This window comes from Macrobrachium nipponense, chromosome 19 (assembly GCF_015104395.2).
Source record: "Macrobrachium nipponense isolate FS-2020 chromosome 19, ASM1510439v2, whole genome shotgun sequence".
Classification (NCBI taxonomy): Eukaryota; Metazoa; Arthropoda; class Malacostraca; order Decapoda; family Palaemonidae; genus Macrobrachium; species Macrobrachium nipponense.
This window is the reverse complement of record NC_061088.1, coordinates 55,265,884-55,289,631: the sequence shown is the minus strand read 5'-3', so window position 1 is coordinate 55,289,631 and position 23,748 is coordinate 55,265,884. Positions and strand designations below refer to the sequence as shown.

At 40.0% G+C, this 23,748-nt stretch overlaps 1 protein-coding gene across 3 annotated transcripts in view; it reads left to right on the top strand.

The window, feature by feature from the left end:
- Positions 1 to 23,748, top strand: part of LOC135217072 (TRAF3-interacting protein 1-like) — a 343,407-nt gene that overhangs the window by 108,096 nt on the left and 211,563 nt on the right. For all 3 annotated transcript variants that reach the window (XM_064252769.1, XM_064252754.1, XM_064252762.1), the window contains one exon: positions 23,233 to 23,417. In XM_064252769.1, coding sequence (XP_064108839.1) covers positions 23,233 to 23,417 — 185 coding nt within the window. The remainder of the gene's footprint in view (positions 1 to 23,232; positions 23,418 to 23,748) is intronic.

Here is a 23,748-nt window from a genome sequence, read left to right as displayed (position 1 = left end):
GAATAATAAAACTTTGGAGGTCATTTTGATGAAAAACTCATTAAAATGCAGGCTCCACTGTTTTCAGGACACCCAAGGGATTAAAAGTAAGGTTTTCTTACAATTTTTGATGCTGTCTTGGCTTACAATGTGGCGTAGGAATAGCATCCTTGTCATAAACCAAAGACTACCTGTCTTGTCTTTTTTTCAGGGAGAGACCATTAGGATGCAAAAATGGGCCCACCACATGTGAAGGGCTTTATTAAAAATTTTTTTTTTCAATAAGATTTTTGTTTGCAATTAAGAAAATAATTGTTATTGAATTATTAAAATTAATTGCCAAGGTATCAGATCCCTCATGTCATATTGCGTAGACTGAAAGTCTTAAAGGTTATTTAGTTCAGATGACAGCATGAGTTACTCATTTTTTGTGAATGAGTAAATCTCATGTATGGAGAGCCAGGCTGACAGCTAACACTTTTGCTTTGGATTTGTTGGACTCAGTTGAGATATTTCACTATTTAAACAAGTTTTTTTATTTTTTTCCTATAAAGACTTGCTGACCAGATTCCAAAATATTTTTCACCCCACACTAAACATTTGTGTGCATTTAAAATCCTCTCCATGTACTATACTGTAAATTGATGTCTTTTGTATCACAGTTAATATTTTAAGATACTGTATGCTGCACTGTATTATGCAAGTTTTTGGCAGTCGCCACAATTTGAGACAATGCATAATGTTAGGTATGTAAAGTAGTGTTGTTTTAAAAAGTGTTTGAATTTGATGATGTACTACTACTACTCGATGGAAAATAGTCAAATCTTTTGGAAACAGCATGCTGTTAACAGCACTGCAGACATAGATGTGAGTGCATATGCATGTACTACTACCTCTTACTATTGTCTATGGTATTTGAAGACCGTGAATGTGGGCAAATATCAGCAGTGTTTTTTGCTGAAACAAAAATGATTGAATACAGATTCTTGTAGAGTAGGAAATCCCTTCTAGATACATAGCTGTTGTCTTCATTATTTTGGCAGGTTACTTTACAGTTATCATATTAACAATTAGATTACTCAGTTTTCATATGTAAAAATATAAAATTTACTTTGTTGGATCTCAAGTACTATATATACTTAATAGTACATTCATTATGTAAATATCTAGACTGGTTAAACAGTATTTACTTCTGCAAATAATATTTTCAATACCATGCAGTTAATGTGTGCATCCAGTCCTTTGCAGTGAGTGCTCTATTATGAACAGATATCCAAGCCGTGCTTCTGTAGAATTTTAGTCATTTTTTTTATTTTTGGTAATTCTTAAGGATAGCATCTGGCATCCAGGGTGAGCTTCTATTAAATTTTATTCGTTTTGTTAATTTCTGGAAGTTCTTAATACTTTTACGAACAGAAGAGGCTTTTATTGAAAAGAGAGTCAGCAACAGGCTGATGGAATTTTCTGTGCTTGATGTCTTTGGAAGTCATTCTCATTTGCAATGGCTCTTGAAATTTTGAAAAACAGAGTATGTACTGGACTGTTTGTGATGAACTTCTTTAATGCATGGAAAACAATAGGGAAAAAATATGACAATGTGGAGCCTATGTTACTCCCAGTACAGTGCACTCTCAGTATCGTTTATGAAGACACAAAATTACTGCAGTTGCACAGCACACTATTGTATGTGTACTGAATTACTATATGCATTAGCACATATCTACATATACATAGCCAGAATTACTTAGTACACTTCCTATGTTGATACATTATTGTAGGTACTTTGCTCAAATTATCATTTTAGTAGGTCAGATATAGTTGATCTGACATTAAAGTTATAATTTGTTCATGAAACTTACCTGTCAGATATATATATATAGCTGTATTTTTCCGAATCCGACAGAAATTTAAACACTTACGACACATGCAGTGGGAGTCAGGTGGTTAGTACCCATTCCCGCCGCTGGGAGGCGGGTATCAGGAACCATTCCCATTTTCTATTCATAATTTTTCTGTCGCTGGTGCTGTAAACAACGTTTGCAGCACCTCTGTCCAGATTTTGGAAACTTACGAGCTACTTGAGTATCCCTTTTGGTTTTTTCTTTGGTATCTGAATTGGATCGGTGGCTTGGCACACATTGACTTTGGATTGATTTGATTTTGGTTTTGATTTTTCTTTGATCAAGATGTCAGGGTCTAGTTCAACTAGTGCTAGATTTTGTTCTATGTCTGAATGTAGAGGTAGGCTACTGAAAGCTTCAGTAGACCCACATTCTGTTTGTAAGGTTTGCAGGGGGAATGAATGTACGTTTGAAAGTCGTTGTAAGGAGTGTGAAAGATTAACAGAGTCTGAGTGGAAGGCGTATGAAACCTATCTTAAGAAACTTGAGCGAGATAGGTTAAGGAGGTCTTCCTCCAAGAGTGTTTCAGGTAGGCAAGATTTTAATAATTCTCCTGCTAACCCTCCTTCTGTAGATTATGCTCCTACCCCTGTAGTGTTGCCTCCGGCCCCTGAAGCAGTGTCGGTTGAAGGTAATACTTTATCGCTAATTCTTGAATCGATTCGTAACTTAGAATCAAAAGTGTTAGCTCTGGAGAGCAAAAGTGAAGAAAAGTGCAGTGAAAGTGCCCCTTGTGTAGTGGAGGGTGCGTCAGATCAGCCTCATTCCGCCTCTAGACCTAGACGTCTACTCTGCTTGACTCCCAGGTTATGGGGAGAGAGCATGTCGAAAGTCGGAGGAGGGTTACGAGGAACCCCCACCGATCTGGCGTGCCGTCGGCAGCTTCTGACGAACCTACCCAGACTGCCAAGGAGCGTGCGCGTGCACGTCTTCTCAAGGAGTGCTTTTCCTCTTCGGAAGCTTCCTCCCCGTGCAAGGGGTGGAGCTCTCATGCCGCATCACGTCCGCTGAAAAGGACGGCTCGTGTTCGGGACGCAGAAGAAGCGTAAGGATTCTTCGGAGGCGGAGTCTTTCCTAGATGATTCTTTCGAGCGCCGCAGTCGCTCTAAGGTGCGTGAAGTGGCGGTTCCTGGGAGTAGGAAGAAGGCGTCCCCTCGCCACTCGCCTGCTCACAGGATCAGCCCCTCCCCAGAAAAGGAGGCTTCACCTACAAGCAAGATTCTGCAGTCGCTTCAGCAGCAACTTCGAGATGTTATTTCTTCGAGAGAGACTGTTCCGTCGCCGTAGAAAGGATGACAATCTTCCTGTGAAGAGGTCGAGGCGTTCTCCCTCTCCCTCTCCTCGCTCGTCTCTCTCTCCGTTTGAGTCTCCCTCTAGAGTTCGTTGTGCTCCCCAGCAACTCTCTAGAGGAGGTGAGAAATTTGTTTCTCGCTCTCGAGAAGCGGTTGTATCCGCTACTATGAAACATGTAGATAGGAAGCGCGTTTCTTTAGATGCCGAGTGAGCTTCTGTGAAAGTCAAGCGCGCTTCAGTGGACGCTGAGCGTGATTCGGTGCAAGTTAAGCGAGCGCCAGTGGACGCTCAGCGCGTTACAGTGGACGCCAGCTGTGCACCTGTAACTGTCGAGCGCGCTTCAGTCGGTGCCAGAAGATTGGCATCGGATGCCAACCGCGCGCCTACGGACGTCAGTTTTCCACCACCGCAAGCGCAAGTGGAAGTGGGAATTCTTCCTGTTCGCCGCTCTTTCTCTTTTGAGAAAGCTCGTGACTCATCCTTACTTCCTCCGACTTCTCCAGTGTCTGAAGAGGAAATTAGTGACGCTTTCGTCAAGTGGACGAAGAACAGCAGTTAGCTCCAGTCTCGATGGACTACAAGGTTTTAACTCATCTGCTACAGTCAGTCTTTGCAGACACTTTTCAGCCTGAAGCTCCACGTACTCCTTCTCAGTTTTCGTCATCCAAAGCTACTAAGATCTCGGGCTTTGTGAAAATGAAGAAGTCTCTTTCTACGAAGCAAGCTTTTCGCAAGGTCCACGATTGGATGGAAAAGAGGAAAGCTTCAGGCAAGACTTCTTTCGCTTTACCACCTTCAAGACTTTGTGGCAAAGCTGGTATGTGGTACGAGACGGGAGAAAACGTCGGAGTTAAGCTTCCAGCCTCGGCTCAAGGAGACTTTGGTAGTATTGTGGATGCCGCCAGAAGATCTTTTCTGTCTTCTTCCAAAGTCTCTTGGACACATAGTGAGCTTTATTTTCACCTTAAAGGCCTCTTCAGGACACTAGAGGTCTTTAATTTTCTTGACTGGTGCCTAGGAGTTTTGGATGCCAGGTCCAGGAGTTCTGATTCCATCAGTCTGGGGGAGCTGTCCAGTGTATTGTCTTGCATGGACAAGGCCGTCAGGGATGGTTCTGAGGAATTGGCTGCTCATTTCAGCACGGGACTGCTTAAGAAAAGAGCACTCTTTTGCAATTTTACCGCAAAGTCGGTCTCGCCAGCGCAAAAAGCGGATCTTCTTTTCGCGCCTTTCTCAGAACATCTCTTCTCCCAGTCTATGGTAAAGGACATAGCCGCCAGTCTCCAGGAGAAAACAACCCAAGACCTTCTGGCGCAGTCTTCTAGGAAGCCTACAACTACTTCGTCTTCTGGGTCCTCTGCTTTGAAGAAATCGAAGCCCTTTCGATCTGCTTCTTCCTCGAAGCCAGCCCCTCGAGGAAGAGGCTCTTTCAGAGGCAAGACCCCCGCTCCTTCTAAGAGCAAGAAGTGAGAGGGAAGTCCTTCAGCCACCAGTAGGAGCCAGACTTCTACATTTCGCGAGAGCCTGGGAAGAGAGAGGTGCCGACGCTTGGTCTCTGGACATCGTCAAGAAGGGGTACAGAATTCCTTTCCTGAAGTTACCCCCGCTGTCTTCGACACCAAAGGATTTGTCTCCTTCGTATCAGGGAGAAAAACGGAAAGTGCTTCACGATAAAATAGATCAAATGATCGAGAAGCAGGCGGTGGAGCAGGTCTTCGACCGGAGTTCTCCAGGGTTTTACAACCGTCTGTTCCTAGTGCCGAAGCAGTCAGGGAGGTGGCGCCCCGTTCTGGATGTCAGCAGTCTAAATCGCTTCGTTACCAAGCAGAAGTTCAAGATGGAGACACCTCAATCCGTGCTAGCAGCCTTAAGACCGGGGGATTGGATGGTCTCATTAGACCTTCAGGACGCATACTTTCACGTCCCCATCCATCCCTGATCAAGAAAATACCTGCGGTTTGTCCTGAAAGGGAAGGTATTTCAGTTCAGGGCACTCTGCTTCGGTCTCAGCACGGCGCCGATGGTGTTCACCGTTCTTATGAAGAACGTTGCGAGGTGGCTCCATCTTGCAGAAATAAGGATCTCCCTCTACCTAGACGACTGGCTTATTCGAGCCTCATCGCAAGACCGGTGTCTGAAGGACCTTCACACGACTTTGTCGTTAGCGAGGTCCCTGGGACTTCTGGTGAACCTCGAAAAGTCGCATCTGACTCCTTCTCAATCTCTAGTCTATCTGGGGATTCAGATGGACTCAGTGGCTTTTCGGGCTTTTCCGTCCCAGGGGCGACAACTTCAATGCCTAGACAAAGTGTCAGCCTTTCTAGGGAAGGAAACATGCTCGGTGAGGGAATGGATGAGTCTGCTGGGGACCATTTCCTCACTGGAGAAGTTTGTTTCTCTGGGAAGGTTGCACCTTCGACCACTTCAGTTCTTCCTCTCAAGCAATTGGTCACGCAAACAGGATCTAGAAGAGGTCTTGTGTTTGACGGAAGAAGTGAAAAAGCACCTCAAATGGTGGTCGGATCCAAAGAAGCTTGCGGAAGGACTTTCGCTCAAGCTTCGGAACCCCGACCTAGTGTTGTTCTCCGACGCGTCCTCCACGGGTTGGGGAGCAACGCTAGGAGGGAGAGAAGTGTCAGGCACCTGGAGAGGGGAACAGGTGTCCTGGCACATCAATCTAAAAGAACTTTCAGCAATTTACCTTGGTCTAAGGTTCTTCCAAGAGGAAGTCTCCAACAAAGTGGTTCAGATAAACTCGGACAACACCACAGCCCTGGCATACCTCTGGAAACAGGGGGGAACTCACTCTCCTTCTCTGTTCGCCATCGCGAAGAATATCCTAATATGGGCAAAGTCGCAAAACGTCACGATTCTGACAAGATTCGTGTCAGGCGTGGAAAACGTGCGAGCGGACCTTCTCAGTCGGCAAGGACAGCTTCTGCTGACGGAATGGACCCTTCATCAGGAGGTATGCCAGGCGTTATGGAAGCTGTGGGGACGTCCTCATGTGGACGTTTTCGCAACTTCCCGGGAGCAGTGGCAGTAGACGCCCTACTGTGGAATTGGTCGGGACTAGATATTTACGCTTTTCCCCCATTCAAAATCCTCGGGGAAGTGATGAGGAAGTTCGCTGCATCAGAGGGAGCGAGGATGACCCTCATCGCCCCCTTCTGGCCAGCGGTCGACTGGTTCACGGAGGTGATGTCCTTCCTGGTAGACTTTCCAAGGACTCTGCCCCTAAGGAAAGATCTACTCAGACAGCCCCACTTCGAGAGGTACCACAAAAACCTCCCCGCTCTGAGTCTGACTGCGTTCAGACTATCAAGAAGTTGGCCAGAGCGAGGGGTTTTTCAAGACCTGTGGCAACGGCGATTGCCACCGCAAGGAGGCCCTCCTCAATCGCAGTTTACCAATCGAAGTGGGCTGTCTTTAGAAGTTGGTGCAGAAAGAAGGGCATTTCCTCCACCTCAACCTCTGTGAGCCAGATAGCAGATTTCCTTCTTCACCTTAGGAAAGAAGCGAAATTAGCCGTTCCCACGATTAAAGGCTACAGAAGCGTGCTTTCTGTAGTCTTCAGGCATAGAGGACTCGACTTAGCGAATGACAGAGACATTCATGATCTCATTAGATCATTTGAGACTGTGAAAGTTCTCCAACCAAAAGTACCATCGTGGAACTTAGACGTGGTACTTAAGTTTCTCATGTCGAGTCAATTTGAACCGCTCCATTTAGCTTCGCTTAGGAATCTTACTAAGAAGACCATTTTCCTAACCGCTCTGGCGATGGCGAAGAGGGTTAGCGAAATACAAATCATAAGCAAGCACACTGGGTTCAAGGATCATAGTGCAGTTTGTTCCTTAAGCCCTACGTTCTTAGCAAAGAACGAGAACCCTTCCAACCCTTGGCCGAGGACGTTTGAGATCAAAGGGTTGTCGGAGCTAGTGGGACCTGAACCTGAGAGAGTCTTGTGTCCTGTCAGGGCTCTCAAGTTTTATTTGCAGAAAACCAGAGCATGCAGAGGCTCTTCGGAGAACTTGTGGTGCTCTGTGAAAAAACCAGATCTTCCGATGTCGAAGAACGCACTGGCGTTCTTCTTAAGAAGTACGGTTAAGGAAGCACATGAAAAGTGTAGTGAAAGTGACATGGAGCTTCTAAAATAAAAAAAAAAAAGCCCACGAGTTGAGGGCTATTGCTACTTTGGTGGCTTTTCACAAGAATATGGCAATCAAAGATATTTTGGGCGCCACTTATTGGCGAAGCAATTCGGTGTTTGCTTCACACTACCTGCAGGAGGTGAAAGCAACATACGAAAATTGTTACTCGCTCGGACCATACGTCGCTGCAGACACTGTTTTGGGGGCAGGAGGTAGCGCTCATCCTATCCTTTAATGGTTAGGGGAGTTTTTAACTTGTGTTATGGTTGTGGGGTTGACCGCCTGCGGCGGATCTCCCTTCCATTAGCTTAGTCTAAGTGGGATACCTTTGGTAGGCTACGCCAGGTGGTTTTGTTTTACTTCGTTGCCTCATTGTATGGTCAATGGTCTAGTCACGTCGTGGTCTCGCCCCTGTTGACAGATCATCTGGAGTGCACCAGCTTTATAGGTCTCTACCTCGCTGGCAACTCTAGTAGCACAAGCAGACTTACGTGGCAGTAACCACGAAGTCAGCTATGCTAACAGGTAAGGAACCAAGATATCAATTATCTGCATATATATGTTTCCTAAAATCTTCTATTCTTTCTACTCCCACCACCAAAGGTGGGATTCAGCTATATATATATATCTGACAGGTAAGTTTCATGAACAAAATGATATTGTAATGATACAATTAAGTTTGTTCATACTTACCTGGCAGATATATATAATCAAGTACCCACCCACCTCCCCTCAGGAGACAGTGGAAATAAAAATTATGAATAGAAAATGGGAATGGTTCCTGATACTCGCCTCCCAGCGGCGGGAATGGGTACTAACCACCTGACTCCCACTGCGTGTGTCGTAAGTGTTTAAATTTCTGTCGGATTCGGAAAAATACAGCTATATATATATCTGCCAGGTAAGTATGAACAAACTTAATTGTATCATTACAATATCATATATTCTTTTTGCTGATATAGATTAGCCTTTAAAATATTGAGCATTTCATTTGTTAGTTTTAAGCAGTGAGGTTTTACTGGAGGCAGGAATCATTTAATTGTTATGTATGTATTCATACAGTGGACAAACCATTGCAAATCAGAGTTTATTATAGAACTTCATGTATATTTAGTAAAAATATCTTCCTTCCCAAGAGTGTATAAAATTACTGTTAAGTGGGGTTGTGACCTCATGTCTCGTACATTCCTTCCTATTGGTATTAAGCCTCAGCCTATGTCACTTGTGCTTGTTTGTGCACTATTTTTCTCTGAATTCTGTCATTTATCTTTTTCATCTTTTTATCAGTGTTACCTTTTCAGAGAAAAAATATGTTTAGAACCAACTCACGCTGACAAAGCCCTCTGTAGTATAAATTAACCCTCTTACGCCTAAGCCCTAAAAACCAAAACGTCTCCCGTATGCCGAGGCAGGTTTGGAGTGAGCGCGGAAGCGGAAAAAATCGTTTTTTTTTTAAATCACAGCGCGCTTAGTTTTCAAGATTAAGATTGGCTCCTTTTTTTTGTCATTGCCTGAAGTTTAGTATGCAACCATCAGAAATGAAAAAAAAATATCATGATCATATATAAATAATGCGATATATGGTAGCGACAAAAAAAATTAATACATAATTGTATTCAAATCGAGCTGTGCAAAAAACGGTTAAAGCTAACGAGTTATTTTTTTTTCGTTGTATTGTATACTAAATTGCGATAATTTTGATATATAACACATTGTAAAATGATCAAAACAACATAGAAAATGATCAAATCAACATAGAAAAAATATTATCACAAAATGATGCATGAATTCGTAACGTGCAGATGTTAAAAAAATGTTTTTTAAAAAATTCACCATAAATCTAAATATTGTTCTAGAGACTTCCAGTTTGTTTCAAAATGAAGACAAATGATTGAGTATTACTATGCTGTAAGAGTTTTAGCTTAGAATTGCAGTTTTCGACCATTTCGGACGAGGTAAAGTTGACCGAATGTCAAAATTTTTATATATATTTTTTTATATGCAAATATTGCAAAAATGAGAAAAGCTACAACCTTCAAATATTTTTGTTTGTATTCTTCATGAATTTGCGCACATTTTTATATATGGAACTCTATAAAACGCCTAATATGAAAAGGAGCAAATATTAGGAGAATGCGACATACGCATTTCGGAGATTTGCGGCTGAGAATCGGCACTCGGAGGGAAAGAAAGTTTTTTTTTTTAATTCACCATAAATCTAAATATTGTGCTAGACACTTCGAATTTGTTTCAAAATAAAGATAATAACTGTATATTACTAGATTGTAAGAGTTTTAGCTTACAATTGCGTTTTTCGACTTTTTTGGTAGAGTCAAAGTTGACCGAACGTGGTTTTTTTTCTATTTATCGTGATTTATATGCAAATATTTCAAAAATGAAAAAAGCTACAACCTTCAATCATTTTTCGTTATATTCTACATGAAATTTTGCACATTTTCATATATAAAACTTTATGTAACGGCTAATTTTAAATGGTGCAAACATTTCAACAATCGCACGAAAAAATTTCTGATTTTTTTCGGAAGAGTTACCGCGCGGACGTAAGGAAAATGTTTTTTTTTTTTCATAAATTCACCATAAATCAAAATATTGTGCTAGAGACTTCCAATTCGTTGTAAAATGAAGTTAAATGATTGAATATTACTAGAATATAAGAGTTTTAGCTTACAATTGTGTTTTTTGACCATTTCGGTAGAGTCAATGTTGACCGAAGGTTGAAATTTTTGCACTTATCGTTATTTATATGAAAATATTTCAAAACTGATAAAAGCTACAACCATGGATTGTTTTTAGATGTATTGTGCATGAAATTGCGCACATTTCCATATATAAAACTTTATGTAACGGCAAATTTAAAATGGTGCAAACATTAAAACAATAGCACGAAAAAATTTATCGGAAGAGTTACCGCACGGACGTAAGGAAAAAGTTTTTTCATAAATTCACCATAAATCGAAATATTGTGCTAGAGACGTCCAATTTGTTGCCAAATGAAGGCAAATGATTGAATATTACTAGAATATAAGAGATTTAGCTTACAATTGCGTTTTTCAACCATTTCGGTAGAGTCAAAGTTGACCGAAGGTTGAAATTTTGGCACCTATCGTTATTTATATAAAAATATTTCAAAACTGATAAAAGCTACAATCATGAGTATTTTTTTGTTGTATTCTACATGAAATTGCTCACATATTCATATATAGTATTCCATGTAACGGATAATTTAAAACGGTGCAAAAATTATGTTTAAGTTATGAAATAATTTTTGAGATGTGTCACTGATACTTTTTAGTGCGATAAGAAAGAAATTCGCGCTTGCACGCCTGCGTAACGATTGTAAACAAAACAACGCCTTGATCCGTGAACTCCCAGCATCCCCCAAGGCGTGTGATTCAAAAGTTTTTGGCTTGTAGGCCTATAAGCATTTTTCCACGAATTTAAAAAAAAACTTTTTTGAGTCTACATATAATACGTCCAATCGGCATACGGGAGACATTTTGACTCTACGTTTAATACGTCCAATCGGCGTAAGAGGGTTAAATTAGTCTCCTCTTCTACAAATATAGTTGTGCCCTTCATGAAGAAGGATAAGGTTAGGTGGCTTGCTTTGTATCTCATATTATATGAGTTGCTGATTTGATTGAGAAAGTTGGAAATCTGTTCCAGTATGGGGTCTAATATCATCGCAGTGCTGATGGTTATAGTGCGACAGCTAGGGAAGTTCCGTTGGAGTTTTGAGAGCCAGAAATTTTGTTTGTTTAGACAGTTTCTACTATCAATAGTGAGTAAAAAAAAAAGTTGGTCACATGGTGTGACCAGTAGTCATTTTTGGGAAATGTCTACCATCTTTGTTTTTCAAGGAAAATGTCTTTTTTGAAAAATTAATATGCTTGTAATATGAGGGTGTGGCATGTCATTTTGTATGTTTTCCCCTATGCTGAGTTTAATAATAGCATAAAAAGAACTCAAAAACTGATAGCAAATGCTTTTTTGTAGTTTTAGTACTTATGAATATATGTATAAATGTTTCTGTTTTTTCTTTTAAGAACTAATGAGAAATAAAACTATTTAGTAATGTTGTGTTGTACAATATTTTCACATTATTTTTCAACATTTAAACAAAAATTCATTCATTTGCACATACAAAATGGACGACGATGAATTTTAGCAACTCTGCAATGACAAACGGCAGATCATGTGCATTTCCGACAGGTGCAAGGTGATACAAATTCAGGAGGTCGCACAAGTTCTGATGTTATGATAGGCTGAAAATTTCCATCTTTTTTATACCCATATTTCAGAGGGTCCAATGATGAATGGTTCGCCATTACATTCATCCACATGTAACACAAAAGGTATGCACGCTTGATGTCGGACATCATTGTTGATGATGAGGGACAAAGTTTAGAAAAGCTAAGATTCTTTGCCAGATGGTGTTCAAATCGTACACCATCACAGTTGAGCTTTGATGAACCAAGTACTCTAGCAATAAATTATTCAGCATTTTGTATCACCTCTTTATCAAGAGAAGCAACTGTATTAGTAAGTTTAATAAGATTAAATGATGTCACATAATAACAATAATAATTCTCTCTCTCTCTCTCTCTCTCTCTCTCTCTTACATAGATGTATGTTTTTTGTATGATAAATAAATGATTTACTAATTTTCAAATATTAATATTAATGTAAAGAGCAGTCAATTCATTTAAGAAAATACTATAGTGAATTAGTAAGATTTTTAGTTTATGAATTAAAAAATTATGTAAGAATGAAGGAAATCCCAGTCTTCACACATCTTTCTTTTGAACTCCAGGTACCAAGCTGGGGCGGCTGAGGTCCTACAGCTGTCAAATATATCAAGTAATGTGACAGGAGGGGAGGGAGTCTCTCACTCTCTCTTTTTAATGAGTTGAGAGATTTTTAGGGTACAAGTATGCATGATGATGTTTATTAATATTTTCAAATAATAATAATAATAATAATAATAATAATAATAATAATAATAATAATAATATAACTGTAATTACAAAAATCATACGTGATAGTATTTTAAAGAATTACTACAATAATCTTTCCATTTCACTCTTTCAAATAAGGCTAAATCTCTCTCTCTCTCTCTCTCTCTCTCTCTCTCTCTCTCTCTCTCTCTCTCTCTCCTCTCTCTCCTCTCTCTCTCTCTTACAGAGATGTATGGTTTTTGTATGATAAATAAATGATTTACTAATTTTCTTTATTGAAGTGATTGCTCTTTACATTATTATTAATATTTGAAAATTATTAAATCATTTATCATACAAAAAGCATACATCTCTGTAAGTGAGAGAGAGAGAGAGAGAGAGAGAATTATTAGTTATTATGTGATATCATTGAATCTTATTAAACTTACTAGTACAGTTTTGATCAATATTAATATTTTAAAATTAGAAAATCATTTTTGTATCATAAAAATGTATTTAGGCATGAAGATAACAAAAATATACTAATTAGTGATTATTTATCATCGGAAAATCCCGCGAATAGGCGAATTCACTGCAAATAATGGGTAGATATGGTCCAGAGAAAAATCCACGAATCAGTGTCCACGAATCCGGAAAACGTGAATAGGGGGGCCTACTGTACTTTCTTATCCTCATTTATCTTTGCATTTCTTACTAATTTAGTCACCATTGTATAGAGTTCTTTATGCCTGCTTGCTTCTTTTGGTGTTGTGGCGGAATCAAAGCTAAGCAAGTTAAGTACCAAGATTTCCCACGTTTACTTTAAACATACTGGCTAACAATATTCCCCCCAGCCACACTTTCCTCTTTACATTACTGTTAAAGAACAGGACAGTTGGTTTAGTGAGGAAAACAAACAAAACTCTCAAAATCCATGTATTCACCATATACCAAGAAATTCAGGGCAAGACGCTGTGCTGTCCATTAGATACAGTCGTTTAGACACAAACAACCACTGAATATCATACACCAAAAAACCAAACAAGCACCAAAGCCATACAACAACTCAAAACAACAGGACAAATCACTACATAAACACCTACGACACCAAGACTTCACACATCAACAAACACCACAATTCTAACACAAACAAACACCAATCATCAATGAGACTACACAACTCAAAACAACAAATCAATAACACAAACAAACACCAATCAACATCAAGAGTTCACAACAACTCACAAACATAACAATTCACAAATCAAACACAACAGAAACTCACAAGCTCAACAACCTTCAGATGAACACAAGCACAACTGACTCAATTACACAATATCAAAACAATCCAGAAAACAGACAACAGCAACTCACTACCTCTGACCAGACTGACTGTCCAAAAAAACTGCCTCACTTGACTGACTGCCAAATACAGACTGCTTTCACTGACTCCCTCAAGGCTCCGCGAACGAGTCCGCAGACGAACCCAACTGCCCGCCAACAAGCAATTCACTCAGTAACTATCCATACACCATTCTCTCTCTCTCTCTAACAAGCGACCCTTGAGAACGTCAAATGCAACCACTATATTACTATTCCATAGTGGGGTGTGGATTCATTGCTTTGTGCAATTTGTCTCTCTCTCTCTTATTTTATTTTTAATTTTTCTGTTGAACCACTTTGGCTGTGGACTGCCTTTTGTTAGTATTTGCTGTCATGGAATACATCTGGAGCATTTTTCTGTGTATTCTTTTAGAAAGGGTTCCCAGTAATTGTCTATGTCTGTGTTTTGGTTGTGCTCTAGATTTTTAACATACTCCATTAGTTTTCTTAGGTCTACTCAACGGTAGTCTTAACTCTTTAGTATCTTATTTCTTTTTTTTTGTGTTGCTTAATAATGTGAAATTTAATCATTTTGTGGTCATTTTTCCCTAGATTTGCACGGGTCTCACTATTTACTGAAACAACCGAAACGACTGAAATGGCCCACGAAACAACAGAAACGCCCCTAGATATGTTTCTTTTATAATTGTAAACTTGTTTAATTACTGTGTATTAACAGATAAAACATTTTTTGTCCTGCCCAAATCTTTTGATAAATAAATAAATAAATGAATAATGCAGGGTCTGAATCCGAACTCGGTAATTCAGCCCTTTATTGTTGTTGAATATTTAGGAACTTTTCCTACATCCAGTCGGCCAGCACATGGGAATTCAAAGGACTGTGGTGTTAAGTACATGCGAACTCCAGGGACTATCTTAGAACACATTGGAGAAGCAGTTAAAGCAGACCAGCCACGTTCAGTATATACCAAACTTATCCTGGAAAACAGCCCTCTCAGTGCTCCAACTAACATGCAACAAATACGCAATATGAAGTACTGAATGAAAAAGAGAGAGTGGCCTGGTCATTCTAATAACTTAGCTGATCATATTCAACAAATAGATAATCATATTCAGCAAATAGATAATTTAGTGCTCTCACATGCCTTTGTACAGCGAGTGATACATGGGAAAAATAAAATTCCTTCTGTCATAATGTACACCCAACAACAAATTGCAGACATCAAACGTTTTTGCTGTGAACCCTCTAGGAGTGTGCTCGGTACAGAACCTTAATCTTGGAGAACTTTTTGTCACAACAACAGTGTATGAATATCCAGCTGTAGAGAATATCCAATCTTCTTTGGTCCAATGTTCCTCCATGGTAATGCCAAATTTGAAGATTATGACATGTTCCTGTCCCACCTCTTATCTGATGAGTTGATAATTAGGTGGGCAATAAAACTAAATATTTTGGCCAGACAAAAATTATGTTTTATCTGTTAATACACAGTAATTAAACAAGTTTGCAATCATAAAACAAACATAACTAGGTCGTTTTGGTTGTTTCATGGGCCATTTCGGTGTTTTTGGTCGTTTTGGTTGTTTCGGTAAATAGTAATACCGGTAAATAGTGTCTGAAAGGTCAGACACTAGGTTATCTTCTGTTGATAGGACAATGTCTAGTATGTAGTTTCCTCTAGTAGGTTTGTCTACCCATTAGTGGAGGAATTAATTTTTGACAAATTCTAAAAGTCTCTTTCCTTCTAAGTTTGGAGGAAGGGTAGGGGAGTAAATGACAGTTTGATATATGTACTAGCATTGGTGAGGGGAAGAAGTGTTGCCCATAGAGGTTCATTTCAATCTTTTGATATATCACAAGGAGTTATTCTCTCTCTTCTCTCTCTCTCTCTCTCTCTCTCTCTCTCTCTCGCTTAGTGGGGCAGATCAGAGTAATTTTAGCGGAATCGTGCAAATGATGATATAGGCATCAAATTTGGCACAATTGTTCTCCAAGGGATACTAATCAAATCTGCCTGATTGGCCAATTGAAAATCCAAAAATGCGGCCATTTTTCAAGATGGCCACCAAAATAACCACCCAAAGTTGATGTTTTGTTTAGAAATATTTGTAGTTATCCGAATTGCATGATCTGAGTGTGGATTCCTATGTTTTTAAGCCTGCTGATGTATATTTCCTAGTTTATGACATGGTTAAAGGAGTGATTTTTGGTCACTCCCAAGGCACATTGGTGACATCACTGCTGTGAAACTCAGCATGGGGTTCAGTGTCAGCTAAATAGGAAATTTTTGTTGGCATCATACTGCAACAACCTACTAGTATCCCAAATGCTGCCTAATCAACCCCAAATCAGTTAGGCAGCCGCACCTGAATGGACAGAACGTGTCAGCGCGGGAGAGCCAAACTGAGGATAACAGGGTTTTAGTTTTCTAGGTGATTTACAGATCGCACAGGACTTATGACACTGGATGAACGATCGGATTAGGTGTATGGCACAGTGCAAGAACCTAGTTGTATCCCATACAGGATATATTGCAGGACATAAGAGGCCTATTATACTATTACATGTACAGGGTGGGAAATGGATAAACCCTCGACCCTGAACGTCATTGTAATAATGGATGCGAACTCTATTGGACGATCATGGAAAACAGACTGGACCAAGTGTTGCCTATGTCAGGAGGTTAAGAAAGATCTAAAATCTCCCCAGGCCAATCCTGCCAGAAGAGGGGATGATGGATATACAAACCTGGCAAAGAATATTTATCTGTTTTACTCATTCAATGTGCTACCAATCAAGCTAGACCCTGCAAGACTTGACGAAGGTTCTGGGATAGAGGAAACATTGAGAAAAAATAAGGCACAATATCATGAGAGTTGCAGGCTTCCGTTCAACAACACAAAGTTACGCCGAGCTGAAAAAAGAGCAAGTCATGTAGGTAGTAGCGATAAGGACAGTAGAAGTAAGATTCCACGAAAGCCCCAAGAAACTTAATTAAACAAAAGAATGCTTCTTCTGCAAAACTGAGGGAGGGGAGCTTGGAGAAGCAGTGGCAATGCAAATGAACAGGAGAATAAATGAATGTGCCAAAACACTCAGTGATACAAAACTTCTCGCCAAACTAAGTACAGGAGATGTTGTAGCCCAAGAATTGAAATATCACCCTGGCTGTTTGGTGGCACTGTATAACTGAGAACGGGCCTACTTAAAGGTGCAGGAGCAAGAAAACGCACAGGAACACTGGAAGGATGCATATCCAATTGCTTTCTCTGAACCAGTCACCTACATCTGCGAGATGAAAAATGCCAGTGAGAGGCCACTGATTTTCAAGCTTGCTGATTTGACCAAGCTTTACAAGCAGAGGCTGGAGCAGCTTGGTGTTGACTCGTCTGATGTTCATCCTACTCGACTCAAGGATCAGCTGCTTTTGCACATTCCACAGCTGCAAGCTGATCGCTATGTTATGGTGAAGCAATCCTTCTAGCAAAAGCAGCTGGGATAATAAGACAAGACATGCTCTGTCAGAAGTCAAATTTCAGCAGCTATTTTCTTGACAAAGACTTAAAACAGGCTGTGCCACCATCACTGCTTTACTTTGTATGCATGATCAAACATGGTGCAGACATCAAGTCCCAACTCCATCATGGAACGTCAAAATCAAACTTTGCTACATCACAACTTCTACAGTACAATGGCTTCGCCAAATACAAGGAAGGAACGGATGTCCACAGGCATTCCAAGGACTGGGAGCCACATTTTGCAGTCTACATGGGCCTGTTTGTGTTTGCCAAGACGAGGAAGAGACAAACAATTGAAAGGCTCCATGAGAATGGGCTCAGCATATCATATGACCGAGTCCTACAAATCTCAGCACAGTTAGGAGAAGCAGTTATTGCACAGTATGTTGAAGATGGAGTAATCTGTCCTCCAGTCTTGAGAAAGAATTTGTTCACAACTGGAGCAGTTGATAACATAGATCATAATCCGACTGCAACCACAGCTGAAACATCTTTACACAGTACAAGTGTGTCCATTTTCCAGCATCCAAATACAGGAAATCCTGGTGATGAACGTGAGACACTCAAACTAGATATAGAGTAAAAAGTGAAGGTTAAAAAAGTTCCAGAGCTTCCAGAAACATACACCAATATTCGACCAGCATATAGTTGCAAGCCAATCCTTATCAGCACCAGAGTCACTCAGGTCACATTTGAAAGAAGAATATTCTTGGTTGGAGGAAGTCTTTCTCACTGAGAATGTGGCTGATGCAGTCAGCATCACATGGTCAGCATATCATGCAACACAGAAAAGGAGCCGTCCATTTGAAGTGAGCATATCGGCAACGATGCCTATGTGGCGAGACCAGGCACACACTGCTGCAACTATCAAGCATGCCATGGAGAAGGTCCATGATACAGTGGCTTTATTGAACCCTCAGCAGACACCTGTAATTGTTGCTGACCAACCATTGTATGCTCTGGCGAAACAAATACAGTGGAAGTGGTAAGAATATGGAGAAGACAAGTTTGTTGTCATGTTCGGAGCCCTTAGCATAGAAATGGCTTCACTGAGATTGATAGGAACATTACTACGAGACAGTGGGTGGACCAGTGCCATTGTGGAAGCAGGGGTGGCCTCATCTGGTACATCAGAGTCTTACCTGTCTGCATCCAGTGTCGCAAAGGCAAGACAAGCACACCAGATTACAGCATGCAGCTTATACAAACTGATGAAGAAGGCATATCATGATTTCTGCTCTGAAGAGTCTAGCACATCAGAAATAACCTTTGAGGATTGGTGTGAAAAACGGAAGTAAGGGAGTCTGCAGTTCCAATTCTGGAGTCTTGAGTCTGGTGCTGGACATGGAACTCACGATATTCACCATCATCCGCTCATTCAGAGAAGGAGACCTCAACTTGTACTGTGAAGCACTTTCAGAACTGGTGCCTTACTTCTTTGCAAATAACAATGTTAACTATGCCCGGTGGATCACCATTCACCTTTGAGATATGATGTCACTCGAACAACATCATCATACCTGGCCAAGGAGTTTCACAATGGTAACTTCGTCATCCACAAGTCAAGAAGAGAATTCGCTGGCATGGTGATTGATCAAGCGCCCAAGCACAATAATGTAGTGATCAAAAATGACAGAGGAGCAATTGGGTTGACAGAAGACCCGTCAGCACTTCTTTCTTTGAAAAGGTGAAATCTCTCTCTGCAGTGATGCAGGAGATGGGTAACCCATTCCAAAGAATCAGCAGACCTGATGGTGTTAGGTACAAAGAACATTGCAGACCCAAATCTAGCTGAAATGGTAGCTACACATCACTGACAAGGCAAAGAGCTCCTATCATTTATGAAAGGGCTAGAGGATGAAGCTGAAAGTATTTTCTATATTCTATCAAGAAGAACCCTGTTTCATTCTTCAAACAAGAACAGGCTGAGGGAATTTCTAAGGAGAAAGTCCTAAAAGATGACTGTCAGTTATTCTCGAAACTGTTCATTTCAAGCCAGAACAGACAGTGTGACTTGCAAGAATTCTTCAAACAAGAGAATCAGTCATACCCTGCATCTCGCAGTGACAGCGGCAAGCTTCATACGTGTCAGAAGTAACAGATGGTTGAAATTCTTAAAGCGCAAGTGAATGTCCCAGTGGGAGAACCAAAGGGATATACACTCATCATTGATGGCTCAGCACTTATCAATGCCTCACCTCCATGTACTCCAAAGACATTTAATGACTATGCCAAAGAAGACATCATCCCAAAGGTGGAATCCTATGGTGCTCGGTACAAGCAGGTTGACAGTCTTTGATGTATACAAGAAATCAAGTCTGAAATCAGAGACGAGGCCAAAAAGGGGGAAAGGAATCAGAAGAAGAGCGACAGGAACAAGCAAGACACCAAGAAACTGGCAAAGCTTCCTTCGTGACCCCAGCAACAAGACTGAACTATTTCACTTCCTGGCCAAAAAGATGTGTGAAGCATAAACGACAAGCACAGTCATTGTCACAAAAGGAGAGGATGCCATTAGCAACACAGTGAAATCTCTGGATGCTGTGTCCCCATGTTGTCACGAAGAAGCTGACAGTCGAATATTTGTTCACGCTATGGTGCAACGACTGATGGCAGCAAGTCTATAATAATCATCAAGGCTAATGACACAGATGTGCTAGTCATAGCAATATCTGTTCTGCCATCCTTTCACAAACTAGGTCCTCAGGAAATGTGGGTTGCCTTTGGCCAAGGAGCCGATATGCGATGGATTCTAGTCCATGAGGTAGTTTCTGCAATTGGGTTTGAGAAAGCAAGAGGGATCCCCTACTTTCACGCATTCACTGGATGTGACATTGTGTCTGCCTTCCCTGGGAAAGCGAAAAAATCTGCATGGCAGACTTGGAATGTATTTGATGATATTACTGAAACATTCATCAATCTCAGCCGGCATTGAACATTTGATTCGTGATCATGACATGCAGAGGCTGGAAAGATTTGTTGTCCTCGTGCACGACAGATCAAGTGCAGCCACTGGTGTGGATGAAGCAAGACTAGATCTGTTTGCCTGCAAGCAGAGGCCATACAACTCAATTCAACCAACACAGGCAGCCCTCAGGGAACACACAAAGTGTGCAGCCTACCAGGCTGGGGTCATCTGGGGCCAGGCAACCCACTGTAATCCACACATGACCAGTCCAGCTGAATGGGGGTGGCCACAGAAAGGGAAAGCATGGCAGATACATTGGACAACACTACCACCGATTGCAGCAAGCTGTCAAGAATTGACAAAGTGCTCTTGTAAGAAATGTTTGCAAAGGAAGATGCAAGTGCTTTCAGGCAGAGCTTCCTGCACATTATTCTGCAGCTGCAGATGTGAGCAGTAGCAGATCGAGAAACAGCAGCATGGTATGCATAACTTTGAAAAAGTACTAGCCGGGACAAAACTTATGTAAAGAAAGACAAACATCTTGGTGGTCATCTGGAGAAATATGTCTCAGAGTGCTTTTTAAACAGGAAAAAATAGTTCATCAGGCTTCAAAACATAGGAATCCACACTTAGATCACGCAAATCAGACAACTACAAATACTTCTAAGCAAAACATCTACTTCGGGTGGTTATTTTGGCGGCCATCTTGAAAATGGCCACCATCGTGGATTTTCAAGTGGCCAATTGGGCAGATTTGATTAGTATACCTTGGAGGACACTTGTGCCAAATTTGATGCTTGTATATCATTTGCACGATTTATCTCTCTCTCTCTCTCTCTCTCTCTCTCTCTCTCTCTCTCTCTCTCTCTCTCTCTCTCTCTCTCTCTCTCTCCAAAATTATTTATAAATGATTTCAATCTTGATGGTCAGATATATGATGGTGCCCATTCAGTGGTCTCTCTCTCTCTCTCTCTCTCTCTCTCTGTGATATTGGCTGCATGTATATATTTTTTATGGTAAAATGTTTAAGATGACTTTGAAATAATATTGATAAAAGTATAAATAAAAAAAAATAATACAGTAATAGGATAACAATTTAAGGCACCTATACAATTGGTATTTGAACTTTTAAGATAGTCAGTTATAATTGTTTTTAGAGTGGTTCTAAGTATTCGCAGATTTTAACTATTTGCGGGGTGGGTCTGGTACGCATCCCCCACGAATATGGGGGTCTACTGTACATCAGAAAGTTTTTCCGCTTACTTAAATATAGTAAAAGTCTTTTGGTGTGTGATTTTTTAGTACAGTACATGTATAGATCTATGGTTCCCTGGGGATTGTGTCGTGTACAATTGGATCTGTCTGATGATAGGTTGAGATTGAAACCCCTAGAACCCAACATCAATCTTTCTAGATAGTAGATATAGTTCTAAAATTTTTATCTGCAAATCCTATTGAGCCTATAAAATCAGTTCCCTTGAAGTATTTACTATGATACAATTATTGTTAGTACTACTGTAGTGGCAATTAAAAGAGATAAGTTTATTACTACTCCAAAAAGGAAGGCTTTTGTAGATGGGATGCTATTTCATCTTTTTTGCCTTATTCAGAGCTAAGAATGATGTCGAGGTTAATTTATTATCGAGAATTGTAAGAATTCTAAATTTAACCTCTTTGGTTGGGAAGTGATTGTCCTGTTACAGCAATTAAGATTTATTTGAATAGGTTAAAGCCTGAAAGGGGTGGTGTAAATCCTTTGTTTTTTTGGTGTTAGTAAACCTAGAAAACCCCTGTCAAAGAACACAATGTTGTCAATGACTTACTTGATTTGGCTAGCACATGAGATACGAGTTCCTGACCTTTTACTTTTATTGAAGGTAAACATTCATAAAATAAGAGGGGTTGCTACTTCATTTAGGTCTAGTATAACAAATTTGTCAGTTTTAGGTTGTGATTAATGAGGTGCGGTAGAAGTGCAATTTGGTCATTGTCCACACCCCCACCCCACCTTAAGTACTCAGAAATTGCATCTAAAAACAGTAAAGCCCTTAGTCTGCTACTGGTAGTGGGTAGAGTCTTCCTGGATTGAAGAAAGTGCAATCATTTAGGCTCCTTTTTTTTATTTTTTTTTTTAATCTGAGGTTTGATTTTGCATTGAGCTTGGAGGTACACATCTGGTATAGGAGCATACCATTTTATGTATCATTAAGGTATCTATTTTTATATGACTGATCTATTTTTTATGACTGTCATTTTGTTGGCTTTCAGACCAAAGCACAGTGGTCCTATTATGCGACTTGTATTTCATTCTGGTTGTATTGAAGCAGGTTCTTCACGAGGCTGCTCTTTGCTAATTACATGTGAGAGCTTTGCTCCCTGAATGGAGTCCGTTTTCTGACAGGATTCCAGATCAGGTGAGGATGTTGTGGGTTTCATGCAAGAAACATTTAGTTCGCATGGCTGAGCAGATTTTGTCTAGCTGCACTACTCACCATCCTCTTCTCAGTGTGGGAATTGGCTGTCTTTAACAGTAGGAAAGATTAATCCCAAATAATAGGAATTTTCATAAAAGTAATTTATTATTGGATACTTCCCTGCTGTTAAAGCAGACCCTGCTCAACCTCCCACAACTAAGTGGACTGTCGAGGAGATTTCTGACAAAAGCTAAAATATTCAAGACATACCTGGTGGAGAACATGTGAACTAGACAGTCATACAGGTCAGCCATGTGATCTTTTGTAAATGCTGGCTTGCCTGTCAGCACCCAGGTATAACTATCTTTAACAGGTAAGTTATTTTACTATGAAAATTTTTATTTAATGAGAAAAGATGAATTTCCCATTACTATCCATACTTTTTATTCTCTGTGATCATGAAAGAAACTTTTTGATACTGGGTGTTTAATTTCTGCTGTATTTATCATATTGATTAAAGGTTTTATCTCCTAAGAGTTATCAAGCCTGAAGAGTATGAAAAAGAGAAAGAAAATGTGTTTTGTAAATTAGTAGGTAGTGTATTTCTATGTAAAGCATATGAAAGTCTGTTATTTTATGTAAGTAGGAAACTGAATATTTCTGTCTATCAGAGTTTGTTTTCCTCTTTATTTTCTGTTCTTGAAGTAAAAGTACATTGGATTAAGTAATATAAATTACTGTACGCAAAGTTCAATATTACAGGGTCCCAGTAAAAAAGACAAGAGCAAGGATGAGAAAGAAAAGAAGAAAAGCAGCAGCAGTAAGAGTAAAAAAGACAGTAAAGAAGATAAAAAAGACAGTAAAGAAGAGAAAGAAGACAAAGAGAAAGATCGTAGGAAATCAAAAAGTGATCCCCCACCAACGAAACCAAAATCCTCAAAGTCAAGGTTAGTACTAAATAATTTTTGTGACTTGTTGAATGCAATTAACCCTTAAACGCCTAAGCGATATTTCAGAAATCGTCTCCTGTATGCTGGCGGGCTTCGGGAGTGAGCGCTGAAGTGAAAAGAAAGTTTTTTTTTAAAAAATCACAACACGCATAGTTTTCAAGATTAAGAGTTCATTTTTGGCTCCTTTTTTTGTCATTGCCTGAAGTTTAGTATGCAACCATAAAAAATGAAAAAAAATATCATTATCATATATAAATATTGGAATATATGACATTGCGAAAAAAAAATCATATATAATTGTATAAAAATCGGGCTGTGAGCAAAACGG